Raw genomic sequence first — 18,072 nt, forward strand, 5'->3', positions numbered from 1 at the left:
CACCTTAGACAGGTTGGCTTTGGCCATGTGGTAGGTCAGGAATCGGATCCAGTAGAGGCAACCTTCATCCCCTGAGGTGGGAGGAGCATCTCTGTAGTGCCGCTGGTACTGACGGACCATTTTGGTGTGGAGACTCTGAAATGGAAAACGTTATCCGGACCGGAGGGGGGCTGGAGACTTGGGACCAATCACAAGTCATGTAGATACCGTAATTTCCGGACGACTTTTTTCACATAAACAACACTGCGGCTAATATATGGACTTTTTTTTTGGGGGGGGGGGGGGCGCTAACAAGCTTCACGCCGCTGAAACGTTTATCCTCGTCACATCGGACCGATGAAATGAGCGGGAAATTCGGAGTCCGTTCAACTGCGACACCGAAGACGACGGCTTTGACGGTTTTAGCGCGCGGGAGGAAGAGCGAGATAGCGGTCGGCTAGCACAGGGGTTAGCAACCCGCGGCTCTTTCATCTTTACACTGCGGCTCGGGAAATTATAAATATTTAATTGAAGTGTATTTCATTTGTGTTAATTCCTATTTTTAACTTTTAGTTCTAAGTTGGAAGATTATTGTGATCTTGAAATATTAAATAAAATTATTATTTTTCGCCGCTCAAAATAACGTCACACTCGCGGAAGCCGGTAAAGCCCCGATTTGCAGATGCTGTGCGCAGAAGTTCAGGAGCACAAGTCCCATAAACTAGGTAAAATAAATATTTATGAAGATATTTTGCAAATACTTACTTTTTTATTGTTTACTGACACAGTGATTTTTTCCCGATTTATTTTTAAAATTCAGGAAGAGGCTCCGCTACACGCTCTGAAAGCCCAAAGCTCAAAATGAGTTCATTACATCAATAAAATTTAATTTTCTCTGTAATACTTTGTGAGTTTCAGAAGCAACACACGACACACTTGTTTATACAAAGTGTAAAGGTAATAAAAAGCAATATATACAGTGGTACCTTTATTTTAGAAGTCAAAAAGTAATCGCGGCTCCCAGTGTTTTCTTTTCCAAGGAAACCGGGTCCAAATGGCTCTTTGGGTGTTAAGGGTTGCCGACCCCTGGACTAGCCGGTGCGGCTTATAGTGAGGTGCGCTCAATAGTCCGGAAATTACGGTATATAAACATTCACCCTCTCATTTATATGTGAGGGACAAACTGAGACTGACTCACTCGTTCATTCATATCATATAGAAACATGTCAATTCACCCTGTCATTCAAAAAACAACCGTTCACCCACGCCTGGAAAATTCGTTCCGGTGAACCTCATGGCGAGTGTTTGGACTTTGTGAGGAACCCGGAGAACCCTGAGGAACCTCACGCAGATACAGGAGAACCTGGAGACGCCACGCTTTGCAGAGGCACCGATGACGCGTTTAAACTCCGAATAAACTCGATCGACCCGGCGGTCGTTCTTCCCGGGGGGGTCGTCGGTGGACGTACCTCCAACTGGGCGCAGTTCTGCTCCGCCAGGAAGTCCAGCTGGAGGTCGTGGAGGTAGTACAGGTAAGGTTTGTGGTGTCTGTCCATGAACAGAAGGGACTTGTTGACAAACTCCCCGAGGATGTCCTCCACCTCCTCCGGCTCCAGGTCCCACAGGATGGACAGCACCTGGGAGACACCAAGATGTCACCTGGGAGTCTTTGCACGGACCTCCGAAGACCTCCGACGGTTCGGGTCTCCAGATAGACGTTGCTACAATTAGCCTCTTTAGCCTTCACGCTGTTTGCCCGGCTGATTTGTGGTTGACGTGAACGTCCGCGCTGACCCCGTCGGCGGGTCGGAAATCACCCAACTTTCGAACCGGTGACGGCCGATGGCGCGACAAACCTTGGCGGGGATTTTGATGTCCTTCTCAAACACGGTCAGATCTTTGTAGAGGTCCCGGTGGTCCTCGGGCAGCACCTCGATGCTGGCGGACATGGCCTGGTCCAGGGCGTCGTAGTCGTACGACGAGGACCTCCGGATGCGCTTGAACCGCTTCTGCTGCAGCTGACGGAGATAGTAGCCCCAGCGGTTGGGCTTCTCTTTGAGAAGAGCCCCGATGAGGGACACCACCAGCGGGGAGCCTGGGATACGTACAACCTTCAGAGTCCTTCTCCAAAGTAGCGATGATCTAGCGTCATTTCCGGATAAGCCGCGACTTTTTTCACATGAAACGACGATGCGGCTAATACACGGGGCTAACGAGCATCACGCCGCTAAAACATTTATCCCTGTCACATCGGGCCGATGAAAAGACCGGGAAATTGGCGATTTTAGTGAAGAAGCCCAAGATAGCGATTGGCTAGCGGGTGCGGCTTATACTGAGGTGCGCTCAATAGTCAGGAAATGACGGTAAGCGGATCGAGGTTAGTCGACACAAGCGGGTATGAAAAGCATAAAAAGGTCCCACCTTTGCATTCTCTGACGATGCTGCGAGCCTCCTCTGGAAGCCCATTGGCTGCGCTGTTCGTGTACTGCGCAAGGATCTCCAGCGCCTTGGTCTCCTCCAGGCCGCTCTGCACCTCCACTTTGTATTTCGCTCCTGCGGAACAAACGCAACATGCTACGCGTTTGCGCGCGACGAATTCCAAAGCGGTTTCGGTCGAGTCGAACCCGACGCAGGCGGTAAGATTGAGATTACGGCGGAACCTTCGCTCGGAGCCTGGATCTGAATCGGCGGAGAGCCGAAGCGGCCGCCGCCGCCTAAAAAAATAGTTGGACGCAACGCCCGCCACTAGCTAGCCCAGAGAAACTCACGGAAAGCAGGAGAGCAGGGACACATTTGGTGTTTGCGGATGACATTGTGATCTGTAGCGAGAGCAGGGGACGGGTTAAGGAACATCTAGAGAGGTGGAGGTACGCTCTGGAAAGGAGAGGAATGAAGGTTCGTCGCAGCAAGATGGAACATGTGCGTGAACGAGAGGAACCCGGGTGGAGATCAAGAAGTTGGAGGATTTCAAGAAACGATTCAAGCAGGTCGGAATGGGTGGAGAAAAGTGTCTGGCTACTATGAGGTACAAGACGAGACAGTGGCGAGACCAGAGATACTGTACGCTCTGGATCAGGGATCGGCAACCTTTACCGCTCAAAGACGCGAAGCCACGCAACCCTTTTGAAATTTAAGCAGAGAAAACGAAATGAGAGAATTAGCAGAGCTGGAAGTGGCAGAGATGAAGATGTTGAGGTTCTCTTTGGGAGTGACCAGGATGGATAGGATCAGGAAGGAGTCCATCATGTTAGATGTTTTGGAGAGAAGGTCGGAGAAGCCGGGCTGAGACGGTTGGGTCGTGTACCGAGGAAGGATGGTGAATATATTGGTTGACGGAAGCTGGAATTGGAGGTCTAGACCAGTGGTTCTTAACCTTGTTGGAGGCACTGAACCCCACCTGTTTTACATGCGCATTCACCGAACCCTTCTTTATTGGATGGAGGATCGTTTCGTCGATGGGTACAAAGAACAGGCGGAGTAGCCTTATTATCGAATCTGGCTTCCTTCACCTTGAATTCAGCAAGCGCTATGTTCTTGTAGTTCCCATCTCCATGCAGCTGAAGGAAGCCTTCCCTTAGTTTTGCCGGTGCTGGACTAGAATTGCTCATCTTGTCTTTGCAAATCATGCGGTTAGGACATCGATTCCAATTGCGTTCCGTCATACATGTGAATCCGTATTGTACGTGTTCTTCCGACCGCTTTCTTTTTTTGCCCGACGTAATTAGAATGAAGGGATTAAAATATTAAGAAAGAAATCACATGACGTACCATCACGACAGTCACAAGTAACTACAACCGAGCGCGCCAAAATCCCCGCAGCACGGATAGGCCGAGCTATGTAGCGTGATCACCTGCGGCCAGTGATGTCATCACCGATGTGTGTCTTGACCTCCGCCGAACCCCTGAGACTGACTCGCCGAACCCCTGGGGTTCGATCGAACCCAGGTTAAGAACCACTGGTCTAGAGGAAGATTTATGGGGGTGGCGAGAGAGGAGGATACAGAGAAAAGGGTTGGGTGGAAAAGTTTGATTCGAAAAGAAGGTCGGCGACGGTTTGATGGTTTTAAAAAGGGGAGCGGCTTCACTCCGTCAATAAATGACGTTTTGCTATAAAGTGTAGCACGGTAACATTTAGCAACACATTGTAGCATTGAGTGTGTAGCCAGTAAGTTCAATATTTCATTCAAACGGGGAAATTAAATTTGATATACGAGCAAACTGAGCGACGAGCTCGGTCACCCGACGGATTCAACTCCCAGGTCGAGGTATTGCCGTGTTTGTCTAAAGCGTGAGAAAGAAAGCGACGGACGTACCGCCGACGGCGTCGGTCAAACTCCTGTTTCTGGTGGTGAGAAGGATTCGACAGTGAATATCGAAGACCTTCAGCACCGTTGTGTCCCAGACGTCGTCGAGAATCAGCAGGGATCTGAAAAAGCGGAGCAAACGCGGAAAGGTAATCGGATCATTTACAAATGCGACCGTACATGCTAAACGTGGACGCTAATAGTAGCCTATCTTTGGAGGGCAAAAAAAGACCAATAAATCGATTAGCTTTATCCGATGCGATTCATTTCTCGTGAAAACCAATCACGTTTTTATTGATTTTTATTGAAAACTTTATCAACCATCAACAACCGCTGTGCAGGGAATGCGTTGCTAACTGTATGCTACAAGGGATAGCTTGTTCAATGCTAACCGATCGAACACGGTTCAAGTGCATGTGATATTTGGATGTGAACCCTTAATTGGACGATAAAGTTAAAGTCCGAGTAAACCTCGGTTCTCCGGCCGTCCTGACCTCGGGTATCTGCGCAGCATGAGGTGGCGCAGACGCTCCTTAGCCTCGTCCAGGGAGCTCGGCGCTCGGTGGAGGGACTGGGAGTCCAGGTTCTGCTCCAGGCGGAAGCACAGGGACTGGATCTTCACCAGCAGATCGGGTTTGTCCAGCTGGCCGATGGACAGCCAGTGGATTCCTCCGGGGTAGCACTCTGCAAACGGGGGGGGGGGGGGGCGTCAGAAGAAGCAACCAAATGCTGACCAGCTGTTAAATATATCCAAATGCTCGTCTCAAGTGTCGGCGGGGCAAAGGCCAAAAGACATTTTCACACCGCCGGTATACATTTCACTCCAAACGTTCTTCGTTTAACGTGAGCGTTGCTTAAAATAGCCACCTTGCAGAGACGTACAACTACTCGCTCACTCATTCATATGTCATATAGAGACGTACTGTGTTTTTGGACTATGCAAGGAACCCGGAGGAGTTCCCGCGATTCTAAAAAGCCGTTAAATCAGCCCGAGCTAATACGGCTAACCTTTCTGTGCCGGCTGTTTAGCCGTCCCGCTCACCTTCGATGAGTCCCTGATGCCTGACAGCTTCGGCGGCCAGAACGGATTTGCCGGATCCGGCCATGCCGTACACGGTGATCCAGCCGGGCTCCTTCTGGAGCAGGTACAGCTTCTCCTGGATCAGGTTCAGCAGCTCCGGTCGGTTGACGAAGACCACGGGCCTCTGGGGGACGCCGCCCTCGCTCAGCACCAGCTGGACTGTATTGACAGATGAAGAAAAGCGTTGCTAAAAAAATCAACAAAAGTCCAAGTACATTCACTGGAAAACGGGCAAATAACTTTTTTTTTTTTTTTTTTTTAATTGCTAACCGGCCACTTTGCATGTAGTTTTTCGTTACTCGCCTTTGTTCACGGCAAAAGTGTCTTGAAAAATCGGCAAAGAAAGCCTGAAAATGTGCATCGAAATACTGCTTGACACTTAAAATAATTGCTAAAGTCCTTCTTTGACATTTTTTTTTTCTTTTTTTGACTAAATCAACTCCTCATTAGACAAACGGCTCAATTTTTTTGTGTTTTCTCGAAACCTTGAAAAAATGGCGACCGTTTTTTAGAAGCTGAAGAATAGATGGAATCACAACACGTTACCATAATGTTTTAGCATTAGCTTTCGGTCAACTTTTTCTGAAACAGCGATGCGACAATTCCAGCGATTCTGGAAGTCCTGGGTTACAAATCGAGACGCGTGAGCGGAACCGAGTTCATCGCTCACCGTAGGACGTGACGCCGTCGGAGCCGCTCGAAACCACCGGGAGGTGTCCTTGAAGCAAATTGGCCAAATCGTTGTAGTCCTCTTTGACCAGGGCGTTGTAGAAGGAGATGTAGGTGGTGTTGTCCTTCCGGAGGAGCAGCTCCACCAAGGCCGCTGCCTCATCCCTCCGGGTCGGCTGCAGGAAAATGCAAACGGCGAGGAACTCAAGGGAGCCGGTGGAAAATAATAGCAATAATAGCAATAATAATAGCAACGTTTTGTTTTCTTTTGGGCGAATTTCACGCCGTGATTTGAATCCGGAGACGCTCACCCGGGCGCTGATCTTTTCCTCCTCGTCCACCGTCAGCACGCCGTCGGTGATCATGTGGTCCATCAGGTTGGCCGGCTCGATGTCTCGCTCCAGATTCTGCCGAAAGCGAAGCAGGCAACTCCGAGCGCCTTCGTCCAGCACCATCTTCGCTTGGAACCATGCAGGAGTGTGTTGCCCTACGGAGAAAAATCAACTTACCCGTGTCCACACAAATTTGGTGATTATGGCGATCTTGCAACGTCTAAATAAAAACGTGTTTAAATATTTTTTAATAAGCGACTGCCAGTAAAAGGATGGCAGCACAGAGAGAGGACGGCATTTTTTTTACTCAAATAAACATTCGGTATTTTGCTTGAAAGTAAACTTCAACCCAGAGTCTTTTTTTTTTTTTAGTTGTTTTGTTTCATGCAGAAATTTCGTTTTCCCTGCAGCTGTTCATTGATTTAAAGAAAATGCAACACATTTTATTTATACAATTACAAAAAAAATCCAACATTTTATGCTATGTTAATTCATTTTAAATTTCAAAAGGGTTTTCTGGCTCCTGGTGTTTTCTTTACTGTGGGGCAACAAGTCGAAATTGTTCTTTGAGTGGTAAAGGTCTAAGGAATATCTGAGAAGGTCATAAAAGGAAGTAAAAGATAATAAAAGTAGTAGTACACTAAACTGTACAGACAACAAAGCTGCTACTCTCTATATTCAATATATTTCAGGTTTTATGCAGCTAAATCTCTGTTATCCTTTCACTTCAGTACTGCTAGATTGCTCCTGCTTGCACATGATAGTTTAATGTTTATTGTTTCGCTTTTGTTTTGTTTTTGTTAATCTCATGTCACCGTGGGAAAGCGAAAAAAACATCTTCCCGATTCATTTGTAAGTCTGGACCATGTGGAGAAATTGACAATAAAGCTTACGTTTACTTTGACCTACTTCATATGAATGCAATTCCTTCTCAAGACTCAGGAGGAGAGTTTTTCCTTGTTTGTCACAGAATGTAAACACGCATAATCTCGGGTTGTAGGAGCCTGATCTCGGTTTCGCTTTGGTTCCTGGTGTTTTTACACATTTTCTTCTGAAATCTCAGCACCGACATGTCTCACCTGCCTGGACAAGTTCTATGAATGTGACCCGAGATCGACACGTAAACAAAGAAAGCGGCCGTCGGCGGACACTTACGGATAACGTCTTTTCTCCGAGTGACACACTCCCGGTTAACTTGTGAGTTTGCGAGGCGACGTCTCTGTGAGAAGAGCCCGGTGAGTTTAACAATAAAACAAATAGTATCTTCCCCCTACACGCCCAAATTCAAAAGCTTCCGGGTTCATCACAAAAACAACCGACCCGGTGTGGGGCGGCCAATTGCGTGTGAGTTTCGGGTCACATGACTGGTGACGTCATGCTGCTTGGTCACCGGGCAAAACTGCGCTGCCTTCACGGTATCGTACACATCCTGTAAATACTAAAATCGTCATGTTGAAATTACTTTACGGAAACATATTATACATTTCCTATATATTTGCGGTCTCCAAACTTCACGGGATGGCTCTGAGAACAACAAGTTATTGAATATTTGGTTGAATGGGTCAATTCAAAGTGTTTATTCTACGCATTGTCAGATTTCCCGACTGTACCTGAAGGCACCAACGCTGCTTGGTAACAGGAAGTTATGACAGCATGTTGTTTATCCAGTGTACCAGTGATAATGCTATTAGAGGTTCCCTTATATAGACATGCTGTCAGTGGTCATGTTAAACAACTCCCCACAATTCTGAATGTACATTTGTAATTTCCTGCCAGTTGTCTCCCTATACCCTCGGTGACAAATCTGTCCACAAGTGAATACACTCATTTTTGATTGCGGTTTTATTATATTAACTGTAGTACAAGTTAAAAGGACTTCCCCCAAATTTTTTCATGTAAACTTAGAATAGTTTTTATTTTTCGTTGTGCATCTTTGGGTCCACATCTGGCGTAACAGTCGCTGACATCGGCACCTTTTGTTTCCACGCGCGTTAAATGTCAGCACAGCAATACTGTAAACTACAGTACCTCAGGATGTAACACACATAGCAACGACATGAAAATAACATAGATTCCACAGGCAGATAATAAGTAACTGTAAGAAACGCGACCTGTTTGACAAACACTCCAATGAATGACACCCCCACCAAAATGCTACTCATGCAGACAATGCTAACATACTTCAAGAACTTAAAAGAAAAAAAAAAACATCTTTAGACCTACTTGTTTTCTCTTTGGGGGAATGAAGACGTTAAGAAAAGAGGAGACTAAAACCATCAACACAGACAACAAAAAAGTGAGTTTCTTTTATATATTTCAAGTGGCACCTGCTACTGTAGATGTTGATATAGTTAATAGATTCTACATACAGTTTACAGCATGGTTAAGTATAGTAGAAACACTGGTGTTTAAATATAAAGTCTCTAAAGTTCAGTCTCCTACCTTGGTGAATATACGCACGGTATTTTATGAAGCTCTATGTGTTTCCTGTCCTTTCACGCCACTGCTAGCTGCAAACTTGATATTTTTAGAAACATTTCTCCTTTTTGAAATGCAGGTGGGCTCAACAACCACCAGGGGTCATGAATGTTGATGAAAACGTTTTTTTGTTGTTTGTTTTTTTTTAATACCTTGTCGGTAACGAGCAACGTGAGTATTCTGGCCGAGCGAAGCTGCCTTAGCTAATTCCATGATTCCGTAGCATCAGCTAGGTCTTAAAGAAGAAATGTTCCTTAGACTGTGCGAGATAAAATGTTGGTTTAGCGAGAGGCGACGGAGTCCTGAGGAGGGTTTGCTGCCGCCGCTGCTGTTGCTGGCGCGCCGCCGCCGCTGCTAAACATCAGCTTCCTGATGATGTCTGCATAGTAAGGTCCATAGACACGTCTGTTGTAGTCAACCATGGAGATGAACTTTTCGCCCATCAGTGAAAGTTCGGGCGCGATGGCAGTCAGTCCAGCCGGGACCTGGTGGAGCCTGGACCGGGATTTGGGGTCACGGAGGAGCGACATGAAGTACTGCTGCACACGATCCTCTGCGGAAAAAAAGAGAGTCGGGTAAGTTGTATTGGAATGACAGCGAGTTCTCGTTCGTCCACGTTCTGATCAGGTCCTGATATTAGTGAATCTGACATTTCAGCGTTCTTATCTTAAACGTCATACATTACCGAAAACATTTCTGGGATCCATCCCAGCTGTCATTGGGCGGGAGGCAGGGTGCCTTGTAAACAGGCTTTTTCGTACCAGTTTTATGCATGAAAATGTTTCTCCGGCACGGGGGTTCAACGAATGAAAACGTTTGTCAGTTCGCAGTGTTTAATATGAATACAGCGATTACTTGTCGAAATGTTCTTGTCTCAGCGACTGGACTTGATTTTCTTCACTTGGAAGACGTTTCAACTGAAAAGTGAAACGTCTTCAAGTGAAGACAAAAAGATTTCGACAAGAATCCACAGAACTTCCACAGACGATGCGACGATTGCACCTTATATTAGGCAGTTACAAGATTGAGTGCAGCAGAAAGGGGAAGGCGGAAACGATTGTTTTTCAAAATAAGATCCGGAAGGTCGAATGAAAAAACTATCATTTGTACCAAGACAGATTTTCTTTGCAGGCCGGTATCAAATGATCCAGGGACCGGGGCTTTGGGACCATTGTTGCAAAGGATCGCAGGGCCACATAGAGACACGTTCCCCCTAAATCCCACGCCTGGGGAGTTTAGGTTCTCCGATGAACCTCCTGCATGTGTTTGGACAGCGGGAGGAACCCAGAGGAACCCCAAGCAGACAAGGGGAGAAAATCCCATCGTCGGAATCCAACCGGGTGGCTTCTTCTCTGACCTCCCGGTGATCAGGACAGGCAGAAATGCGCCACGTTACATTAAGCAAAGATTCCTAAACATCACGGGTGACCACGACTGATTCCACCTCTTTTAAAAAAGAAATCACCACCGTTGTCGCTTGTTTCCGCTTGTGAAAACAAGGGATCGACTCTTGATGCTTTGTCGCAGAAACCGACCGACACGAACACGTGTGGTGTTTAAAGCGGTTTCATGATCCCCTTAATAGAGTGTGAGCGATGAATGGAAATGAACTGCTGTGGAAAAGAGCGTCCGGTTTGACCGAAGAGGAAACCGGCGTCCGACCTTACCGACGAGGGTGCGGATGGGGTTGTCCTTCCGTGCGATGTCGCAGATCTGGCCCGTGAGCGTGGCCTGCAGCGCCGGGGTCACGGTGGGGTAGCTCCTCTCGGCGAGAGACTTGTTGAGCTCGCAGCAGATCTGCGCACTCACGCTTTCCAGAGCCTCTTTTGAGTTAAAGTGCCTGAAAGGAGGAGGACGGAGGAGCTTCGTCTTTTGTCTCAGAGGGAACGTCATTTAATGTGATGGGTTTAAGATGAGAATTTAAAAAAGACGCAAACTGACGGGCGGTGCATTCCGTCCAGCAGCACGCTGGTCATTCTCTTCAGTCGGTCCGACAGGGCGGACAGGCCCTGGATGGGCTCTCCGACGGTGCTGTAGACGATGAGCAGCACCTGGCCGACGGCCTCGCACAGCCGGAGCTGCAGCCGGAGCTCCCGCAGGCGCGTCTCGTCCGTCATCCAGGTCTGAATCGTAAAAAAAACCAACGCGTTACGACCGACTTCTTGTCCGGCGAAAGGCCGTGAGCGACACACTCGCCTCTGGCAGGGGGTCCGCGTGGTCCCACGTGAGGATGCGGAGGAAGGCGGCGTTCAGGAGCGTGAACGGCCGCGGCATCTCCGGCTGTGCTTTCACTTGACCTTTGCTTTCCTCGGCGGGGACGGCGTCCGACAGCAGATCCTCCAGGGTTAACTTGATCCAGGAGGTGGTGTGTTTTAAAGCATCTGCAAAGAGCAAAGGAGTAAAACATGAGGACTCTTGGCGAGGTTTAGAATCTGGACGTCAATGACGTTTTTGACGGAGGCCCTTCCAACAAGTCGATGTTCTCCTGACTGACAAGTAAAATCGGCCGATTCTCTAATTTAAAGGTTGCACGGGTTATCGTCCGACATCTATCCTGCCATCGGGGATTTCGGGTGTGCTGGAGCCTATTCGGGATCGGAATGGGAAAATTTTATTCGTCCCCAAAGGGGCAACTCAGGTGCACGAGGGCAGAGTCAACATCTACAAATATACTGCTTTAAAAAACATAAAGGGAACATTTCAACAACACAATTTAACTCCAAGTCAGTAACGTTTGTGTGAAATCAAATTGTCCACTTAGGAAGCAACACTGATTCCTTTCGACTTGTTTTCAGGCCATTACATCAACGTTGGATCAACCTGTAGTGTTTTTCCACTTTGCTTTTTAGTGTCCAGACCTCGACGGGTAAATAAATTTAATTTCCATTGTTCATTTTTGCTTGATTTCGTTGTCAGCACACTCAACTATGTCAAGAACAAAGTAATTCATGAGAAAATTTCATTCACTCAGAACTCGGATGTGCTATTTTAGCGTTCCCTTTATTATTTGGAGCAGTGTATGTAGAATGTGGGTAAAATAAGTATCAAATAAAAATAAGATCAGAATAAAAGGGAAAATAGAGCGAGGAGCAGTAAAGAGCTATAAGTAGCTGTACATCTGTGCAAAGGGCAGAAGAAAAACCGTACATATGTGCGATGCGTTCTGCGTTTATACGATAGATCTTGGGCGTTTCAAAGCTGCTGGGAGTCGAGGAGTTGGAAAGGTTGCCCTCCTCCTCTGGGTTCTGCCGCTCGGAAACTGGGGAAAGGATGTGGGACGGATCCGGGGGGATTTTTTTTTTTTTTTTGCGTGGAGGCAGGAAAGTGAGAGAGAGAGAGAGACGTTGATTTCTGAGCGGACCTTAAAGGTGAGCTCTAGACAGCTCCTATCCTGAAGGGTAATCGAGCGGAACTGAAATCCGAGCCGTCACCGGTCGGGAGGCGAGGTTCTCCCTGGACCCGTCCGGTCCATCGCCACTTAGCTCACTCACCGGGTACCTTGTCCACGATTTCCTGGAACTGAGCCCTCTCGTACTCCACGCTGCACGTCTGCAGGACGGGCCTCAAACTCTCGATGGTGGAGTTGACCATGTCCGCTTTCATCAGATCCAGCACGCGGAAGATCTCCCTACGGTTGGCGCGAGGCCGGCACGGAGATGAGCGGAGGCCCACGGCGGGATGGCGAGTGCTCCTCGGGTGCGGGAGACTCACCTGAACAGCGTCACCGTGTTGTCCGGGCTTTCCTTGAGCTTCTTGATATCGTCGTCCCGGATGGGAGCGCACATCTTGCCCATGGTGGAGATGATGTACGACGCGAGGCCGTGAATGTCCACGGCGTCGTTGTCGGCCTGCTGACGAATCAGGTCCATGTCCAGCACCTCCGTGATCTGGGTCCGCATTCGATTGGCTCCCGGGTTGAGGAACGACAGTAAGATCTGACGGGACACGAGGAGGCGTCGACGACGGGGTTTTCCACGTTTTAAAATCCGATCGTTTACGCAACTGCTAGCGATTAGCAATGGTTGCTAAGCTTCTTCTGACCTCTCGGACTTCCTCCAGCAGCTTTATCGCATGCTGATACTCCGGCGGGTCGTCGTTCAGCTCCGACTCCAGCACGTCCCAGAAGGCCTTGTGGACGTTCTCTCGCACCAATTTCAATAAACTGAAACACAAACGGCGGGTCGAGTTCAGCTGAGTGTGCTATCGCTCGGCGGGTAGAGACCAGGGCGTTAGCGGGAAAGACAATTTGTCAAAGACCGCAAGCGGATTTGTGAGAGATCACCGGAGAGTGGGAGACACATGTCAAATTTTTAGAGAAGCTTGTCGTAAAAGCAGCATTTTAGCTTCTTCTCTTCAATTCATTTTAAGATTAAATGCGCTCTTTTGTCATCCAAAAACAGCGGAACCTAGACTAACATTTTCTGAGATATGAGCCGTGGCTCAGTGGATTTTTTACTTTGTGACACGAGCCCAAGTCCAAGTTAGTAGCGCTAACGCTGGCGGAGGAAAATACGCTAGCGGAGCTAACGCTAGCAGAGCTAACGCTAGCAGAGCTAACGCTAGCAGAGCTAAGAGTGTTTTGACACTGATGGGGACGCCGCTGACCGTGAAATGACGTTTAAAAACAGTGGGACACGCCACCTGCCGCTAGCTAGCCCAGAGGAAATCATGGAAAAACATGAGGGAGGGGTAGACTTGTCCTTGAAGGGACGGAGACGCTGTTGTTGTGAGATACCGTGACGAAAAGCATCATCTGTGTCAAAGTGTGTGAGTAACATTTAGCATCACATGGTAGCATTAAGGGTGTAGCCAGTAAAATTACACCACCAATCTTTAAGTTAAATACACTCAATAAAACCAGTTTCATTCTTTAGTTTCTCTTTTGTTATCTCTTATTATTTTTTAGACATTATTCGTAAAAGCAATACATTATTTATAAAGTACATTATCCTCATTTAAAAACATACAACCAATGTGTGGGGTCTGGAACGGATTCATAGCGTTTCAATTCATTTTAACGGGGAAATTTAATTTGATACACGAGCAAATTGAATTACGGTCAGAGAACCAATTCCACTCGTAAATGAAGGTTCCCCCATAACGCTGATGTGCCTTTTGCTATGCGCTTCCTATTTGCCCTTAAATGTAGTTTCCTGCAACTTTTAATGGATTCTGCACTTCGCTGTATGTTGGTGAAGCAACAGAGAACGTCAATACAAGTTGCTCATTACTGGACAGCTGTGTGTGTGTGTGTGTTTCCTCCGTCATGTCAATGCGATGACACGATCGAGCCGACGCTTGACTTCCGACTCGATTGGCAGATAAGTCGATGGGAACAGATCAGATGTCCCGAATCCCCCAGAATAGACGACGGCGCTTCAAGTAACGGAGACAGCGTGTGTGTTCCTGCCTGACTGTGGCGGATTTGTTAAATATACCAAACACCTCCCTGTCACTCTTCCTCCTCCTCACGCGCTTTTCATCCCACCGTTCGGACTTTTTGTGCGGAGAAAGAGGGAGCGGGCGTACCTGTCCCGGGGGAGGCCGTCCGACAAATGGAAGCCGGGATTCACGATAATCTCGTGGGCGACGCAGAGGTTGGAGAGTTCCCGGGCCGACTCCATCACCTCGTCCAGGGTCAGGGTTTTGGGTGGGCTGGCTGTCAGAACCACATATGAAACGACAGTTGTTAAGCATCTGGCTAATTTGATTGGTAAACAGCCAGTTTTAGATGTTCTTTACAAGCACAAATGAAGATGGACTATAGGGTTTAAATCAAATGTTTTTTTAAACAGTCTGTGATGGCAGCGATGCGTTAATTCAGTTGTTAGAAAAGTAATTTTCCGTGAATTAATTCACTCTTTATCTTCTGCTTATCCTACGTGAGGACGCTGGAGCTTATTCCCATTTTCTGGGTACTTATATAGAAAACAGTTTTACATTCATTTGAAATTGTTTACTTAATTTACATGAACTGCATTTTTTTTTGTTCTTTAATTCTGTTTTTTTTTTTTTCCCCAATAGTTTTTTTTTTAAATTTCTTAATATGTCAACGTCAGGGATCGGCAACCCGCATCTCTGGAGCTCTTGGTTAAATAAATAACGAATAATTGATTTGAACACATTTTATTTAAATGTTTTTTTTTAATATAATTCTACAGTGGAAGACTATGATTACCTTGTATCATTAAAATAAAACAAAATGAATTTCTTGTCGCTCAAATTACGAGCCAAGACCGTCTATGTGCGACACCCGCCAGAAAGGCAATTTATTTAGCTTTCACAGCCCTGAGGCGCAGAGGTTCAGGAAGAAAAATTCACATTAATCAGGTTAAATGAAATTTTCGATCGGCTATTAGATTAGCAAATATGTAGTTTGCAGTGTTCAGTGAAATAGTCTTTTTCGTGGCTGAATGGCCGGTAAGACGGCACACTAACGGCATTTTGGGTTTTGCTGCAGGGGGACAATTTAAAGTGTGCCCTTTTATTTCATAGATACGAAGTCGACTCACACAGACGGTCATGTTTTATTCGAACGAAAATACAACCCAGTTTCCTTTTTCAATAGATCAAAATTTTTTGCAGAAATAAAATTTTATTTTCTCTGTAGCAGTTCATTGATTTCATTACAGCACCCCGATATATATATATTTTTTTTAATAAATAGCATAGAGGAGGAAAAAAAGATATATACAGTGTTATCTTCATTTTAGGATTTTGTGGCTCCCGCTGTTTTCTTTTCTGTGGGAAATGGTTCCAGACGGCTCTTGAAGGTCAACAATCCCCGGTCCATGAAGTTTGAAGCTATATTTTTAGGTTAAATATTGCAAATTTAAACACTTGTTCATCTTTGAAGTGAAATTCCTTCATGGGTTTATTATCAAAGACTGCGGAACCAAAAGTACACATTTTAAAATGAATGCTTTTATTGAATCGGACTTGCAATCCAAAAGAGTAAAAAAAAAAAATCATTCAAGTCCTGCAGAGGCCCTGGAAAAATAAAAAATGGTGACCAACTCACAGGAGGGTGTGCAGTGCTTACTGGAGCAGTCACTGGTGAAGCTTTCGCGGGAGCAGTCCAGGTCGCTGGTGGACGTCATGCTGTCCCAGCGCCCCGAAGACGACTCCGCGTCGCTGCCTTGATCGTCGCCGCTGGATGTGGAGATGGGTCGCTCATCGTTCAGAGGCATCTCGGTTCACAGCTGCACGTGGACAATGCGTCACAGGCCCAATTGTAAATAATCACAATTCGACACGTTTTGTGAATTTCCAAAAAAAAAAAAAAAAAAAAAAACTGCTTGGACTTTTTTGAGTTTCCTGAAAAGAAAGTGAACGCTCGAGACAGAACGTGGATACTCTGGGAGATAACGGATTACTGCATGCCTGTGGCTTCCCCTTTCAGTGCACGGGGGCCTGGACGGACATGGACAGACATAATCTTGTGGGCTTATGCAGGATCCACCCCACGCAAACCCTCTGACCCTCCCTTTGTGACGTCACAGCGTCTCCTCTATGACAACATGGCTTCCTTTTCTTTCTGAAGCTTGGTTACAGGACCCGTGCCACCATTTCCGTGACCAACTTTTAACAATAAGAGACAAGAGCGCCACGGACAACGGGTGTGGAGGGGGGAGAAAAAAAAAAACATACTCAGGTGATCTGGTATTCTTTAGTTTCTGTGGCTTTTCTGCCAAAAACAGGAACTGGATTATTCTTTAATAACAATTCTTGAATCGTCGTTCACCGAGAAAAACACCACTCGGGAGAAGTTGTTGTAACACAAGGTTACCAACGGGTTCCCTTACAACAATTATTAACACCAGCTTGCATTCTTTGGGGATACAAGGAAGTGCGTCCATGTCTGTCCGAGATCACGTGCGTCTCCGGGGCAACATGGAAAAACAAGAGGGCTCCTTCAACGGTTGGAAAAGATCCTGTTACGCCTGTCCCTCCACAACGGACATGAATACGTTAACTAGAGACAAGTTCGAGTAAAATAAATGTAAAACAATTGCATCCTAAACAGATAAAGAGTCCTTCGGACAATATCTAAGACAAACATGCCTGCAGGCCGACCCCAGGACGATCATGTTCTGGGCCCCAGTTATCTGTTACCAAAAATGAATGCCGACTCCCTCGCTGTGCTTTTGGTATAAAGATAGCACAGGGGGTAGGATGTGGTGCGTGTCTGCCCCGGAGCAGCTCCTATCTCATTCATTACATCATCTGCTTGATCGGAGAGCTAGGTCACCGCAGGGCTTTGAAGAGACCGCTTTTAGGAGCAACTTAAAAGCAGTTGAATAATAAAATCCAAGTCACCCATATCCTGTTTCTTCGTGACCAGCAGAAGATACAAATCAAACTTAGGTGACAAAAATTCAACAAAGCGCGCGTGTTTTTTGCAAAGCCCAAGCTCTTTGCATACTTTGCCCTTTGGATCGGTGTCATGAGCTGCACAAGGGCTGCACAGTGTCAGATCTATTCTCTGTGGAAAGATGTTACGACACTGCACGCAGAACAAAAGACTTTGGCGTCCAGATTTGACTGCAGCATAAAGTAAACAAAGCAGTGGGTGAGAGGGGCCGGACTTCAGACACAGGGGAGCCGGTTATTGGTCGCAGCTCCGTGTCTCTCACCCCAGCGTGGAAAGCCTTTGGCTGCACAGCCGTGCACATGGATAAAGGAATACCCACACACGCATGAGGAATGGGGTACACGTGATTCGGCCGTGGGATCACAACAACCAGTCTGTGCGTCCGGAAAAGTGCTTGTAGTTACTTGACACGACATGCAAAGCTCATAAATACAACACCGCTGTATTTAACTGACACCGTACACTGGTGTTTTAATCATTTATGGCAGCGACTGTGTTAGCGGCTCGAATGTAGTAACTTTATCGAGCGACTCAAATCATGCTAGCAGCTACTTTAGCAGCTCGGCTGTACTTTTCCGTTCGTAGTGACTTTGAGTGCCTTCGACGGGTACACACAAAAGCGACACGCGAATGACGGTTCGAGTAACAAACCGGAGCAGCCGAACGGATTGAAACACGAGAACGGAACGAAAGGGGGCTAAAAAGGACGACTTTTACCTCGTTAAAGTCCCCCAAGTGGGAGACTGGTATTAAAACAGCTGGTCTGTCAATAGAAGTTCCGTCGTCGCCGTCCTGCTACTGTTTGTCTCGATTTAAAGGTCCTTCGTTCCCCCAGATGGGAGCAAAGAGGACGAA

General features: G+C 46.9%; 2 protein-coding genes across 6 annotated transcripts in view; both read right to left on the reverse strand.

Annotated features, from left to right (window-relative positions):
- The window catches only part of apaf1 (apoptotic peptidase activating factor 1), a 55,074-nt gene extending 47,412 nt beyond the window's left edge, over window positions 1–7,662 (reverse strand). For 2 of the 4 annotated variants that reach the window (XM_086146408.1, XM_086146405.1), the window contains exons 1-10: window positions 7,521–7,662; window positions 6,345–6,520; window positions 6,035–6,209; window positions 5,326–5,523; window positions 4,778–4,967; window positions 4,293–4,405; window positions 2,401–2,532; window positions 1,836–2,074; window positions 1,449–1,616; window positions 4–135 (exon numbers count right to left, since the gene is read on the reverse strand). In XM_086146408.1, coding sequence (XP_086002534.1) covers window positions 4–135; window positions 1,449–1,616; window positions 1,836–2,074; window positions 2,401–2,532; window positions 4,293–4,405; window positions 4,778–4,967; window positions 5,326–5,523; window positions 6,035–6,209; window positions 6,345–6,488 — 1,491 coding nt within the window. In that variant the 5' untranslated portion in view covers window positions 6,489–6,520; window positions 7,521–7,662. Of the gene's footprint in view, window positions 1–3; window positions 136–1,448; window positions 1,617–1,835; window positions 2,075–2,400; window positions 2,533–4,292; window positions 4,406–4,777; window positions 4,968–5,325; window positions 5,524–6,034; window positions 6,210–6,344; window positions 6,586–7,520 lie in introns of all 4 variants that reach the window. The other 2 variants (XM_086146406.1, XM_086146407.1) reach the window with 2 other exon arrangements.
- Window positions 7,663–8,192: 530 nt separating this feature from the next.
- tcp11l2 (t-complex 11, testis-specific-like 2) lies at window positions 8,193–18,054 on the reverse strand. Of its 2 annotated transcripts, none has more exons than XM_086146413.1 (10): window positions 17,935–18,054; window positions 15,886–16,045; window positions 14,373–14,502; window positions 12,885–13,005; window positions 12,555–12,778; window positions 12,335–12,471; window positions 11,040–11,224; window positions 10,785–10,966; window positions 10,511–10,683; window positions 8,193–9,396 (listed from the first exon to the last, which is right to left on the reverse strand). In XM_086146413.1, exons 2-10 carry the CDS (start codon window positions 16,031–16,033, stop codon window positions 9,125–9,127), a joined length of 1,572 nt encoding a protein of 523 aa, XP_086002539.1. In that variant the 5' UTR covers window positions 16,034–16,045; window positions 17,935–18,054; the 3' UTR covers window positions 8,193–9,124. The 2 variants fall into 2 exon arrangements, with proteins under 2 accessions (XP_086002539.1, XP_086002537.1); XM_086146411.1 differs by having other exon boundaries at window positions 15,865–16,045.
- Window positions 18,055–18,072: the final 18 nt, after the last annotated feature.

The sequence above is a fragment of the Fistularia commersonii genome, chromosome 5, assembly GCF_037954325.1.
Source record: "Fistularia commersonii isolate RoL2024-O1a breed Wild chromosome 5, RoL_Fcom_v1.0, whole genome shotgun sequence".
Classification (NCBI taxonomy): Eukaryota; Metazoa; Chordata; class Actinopteri; order Syngnathiformes; family Fistulariidae; genus Fistularia; species Fistularia commersonii.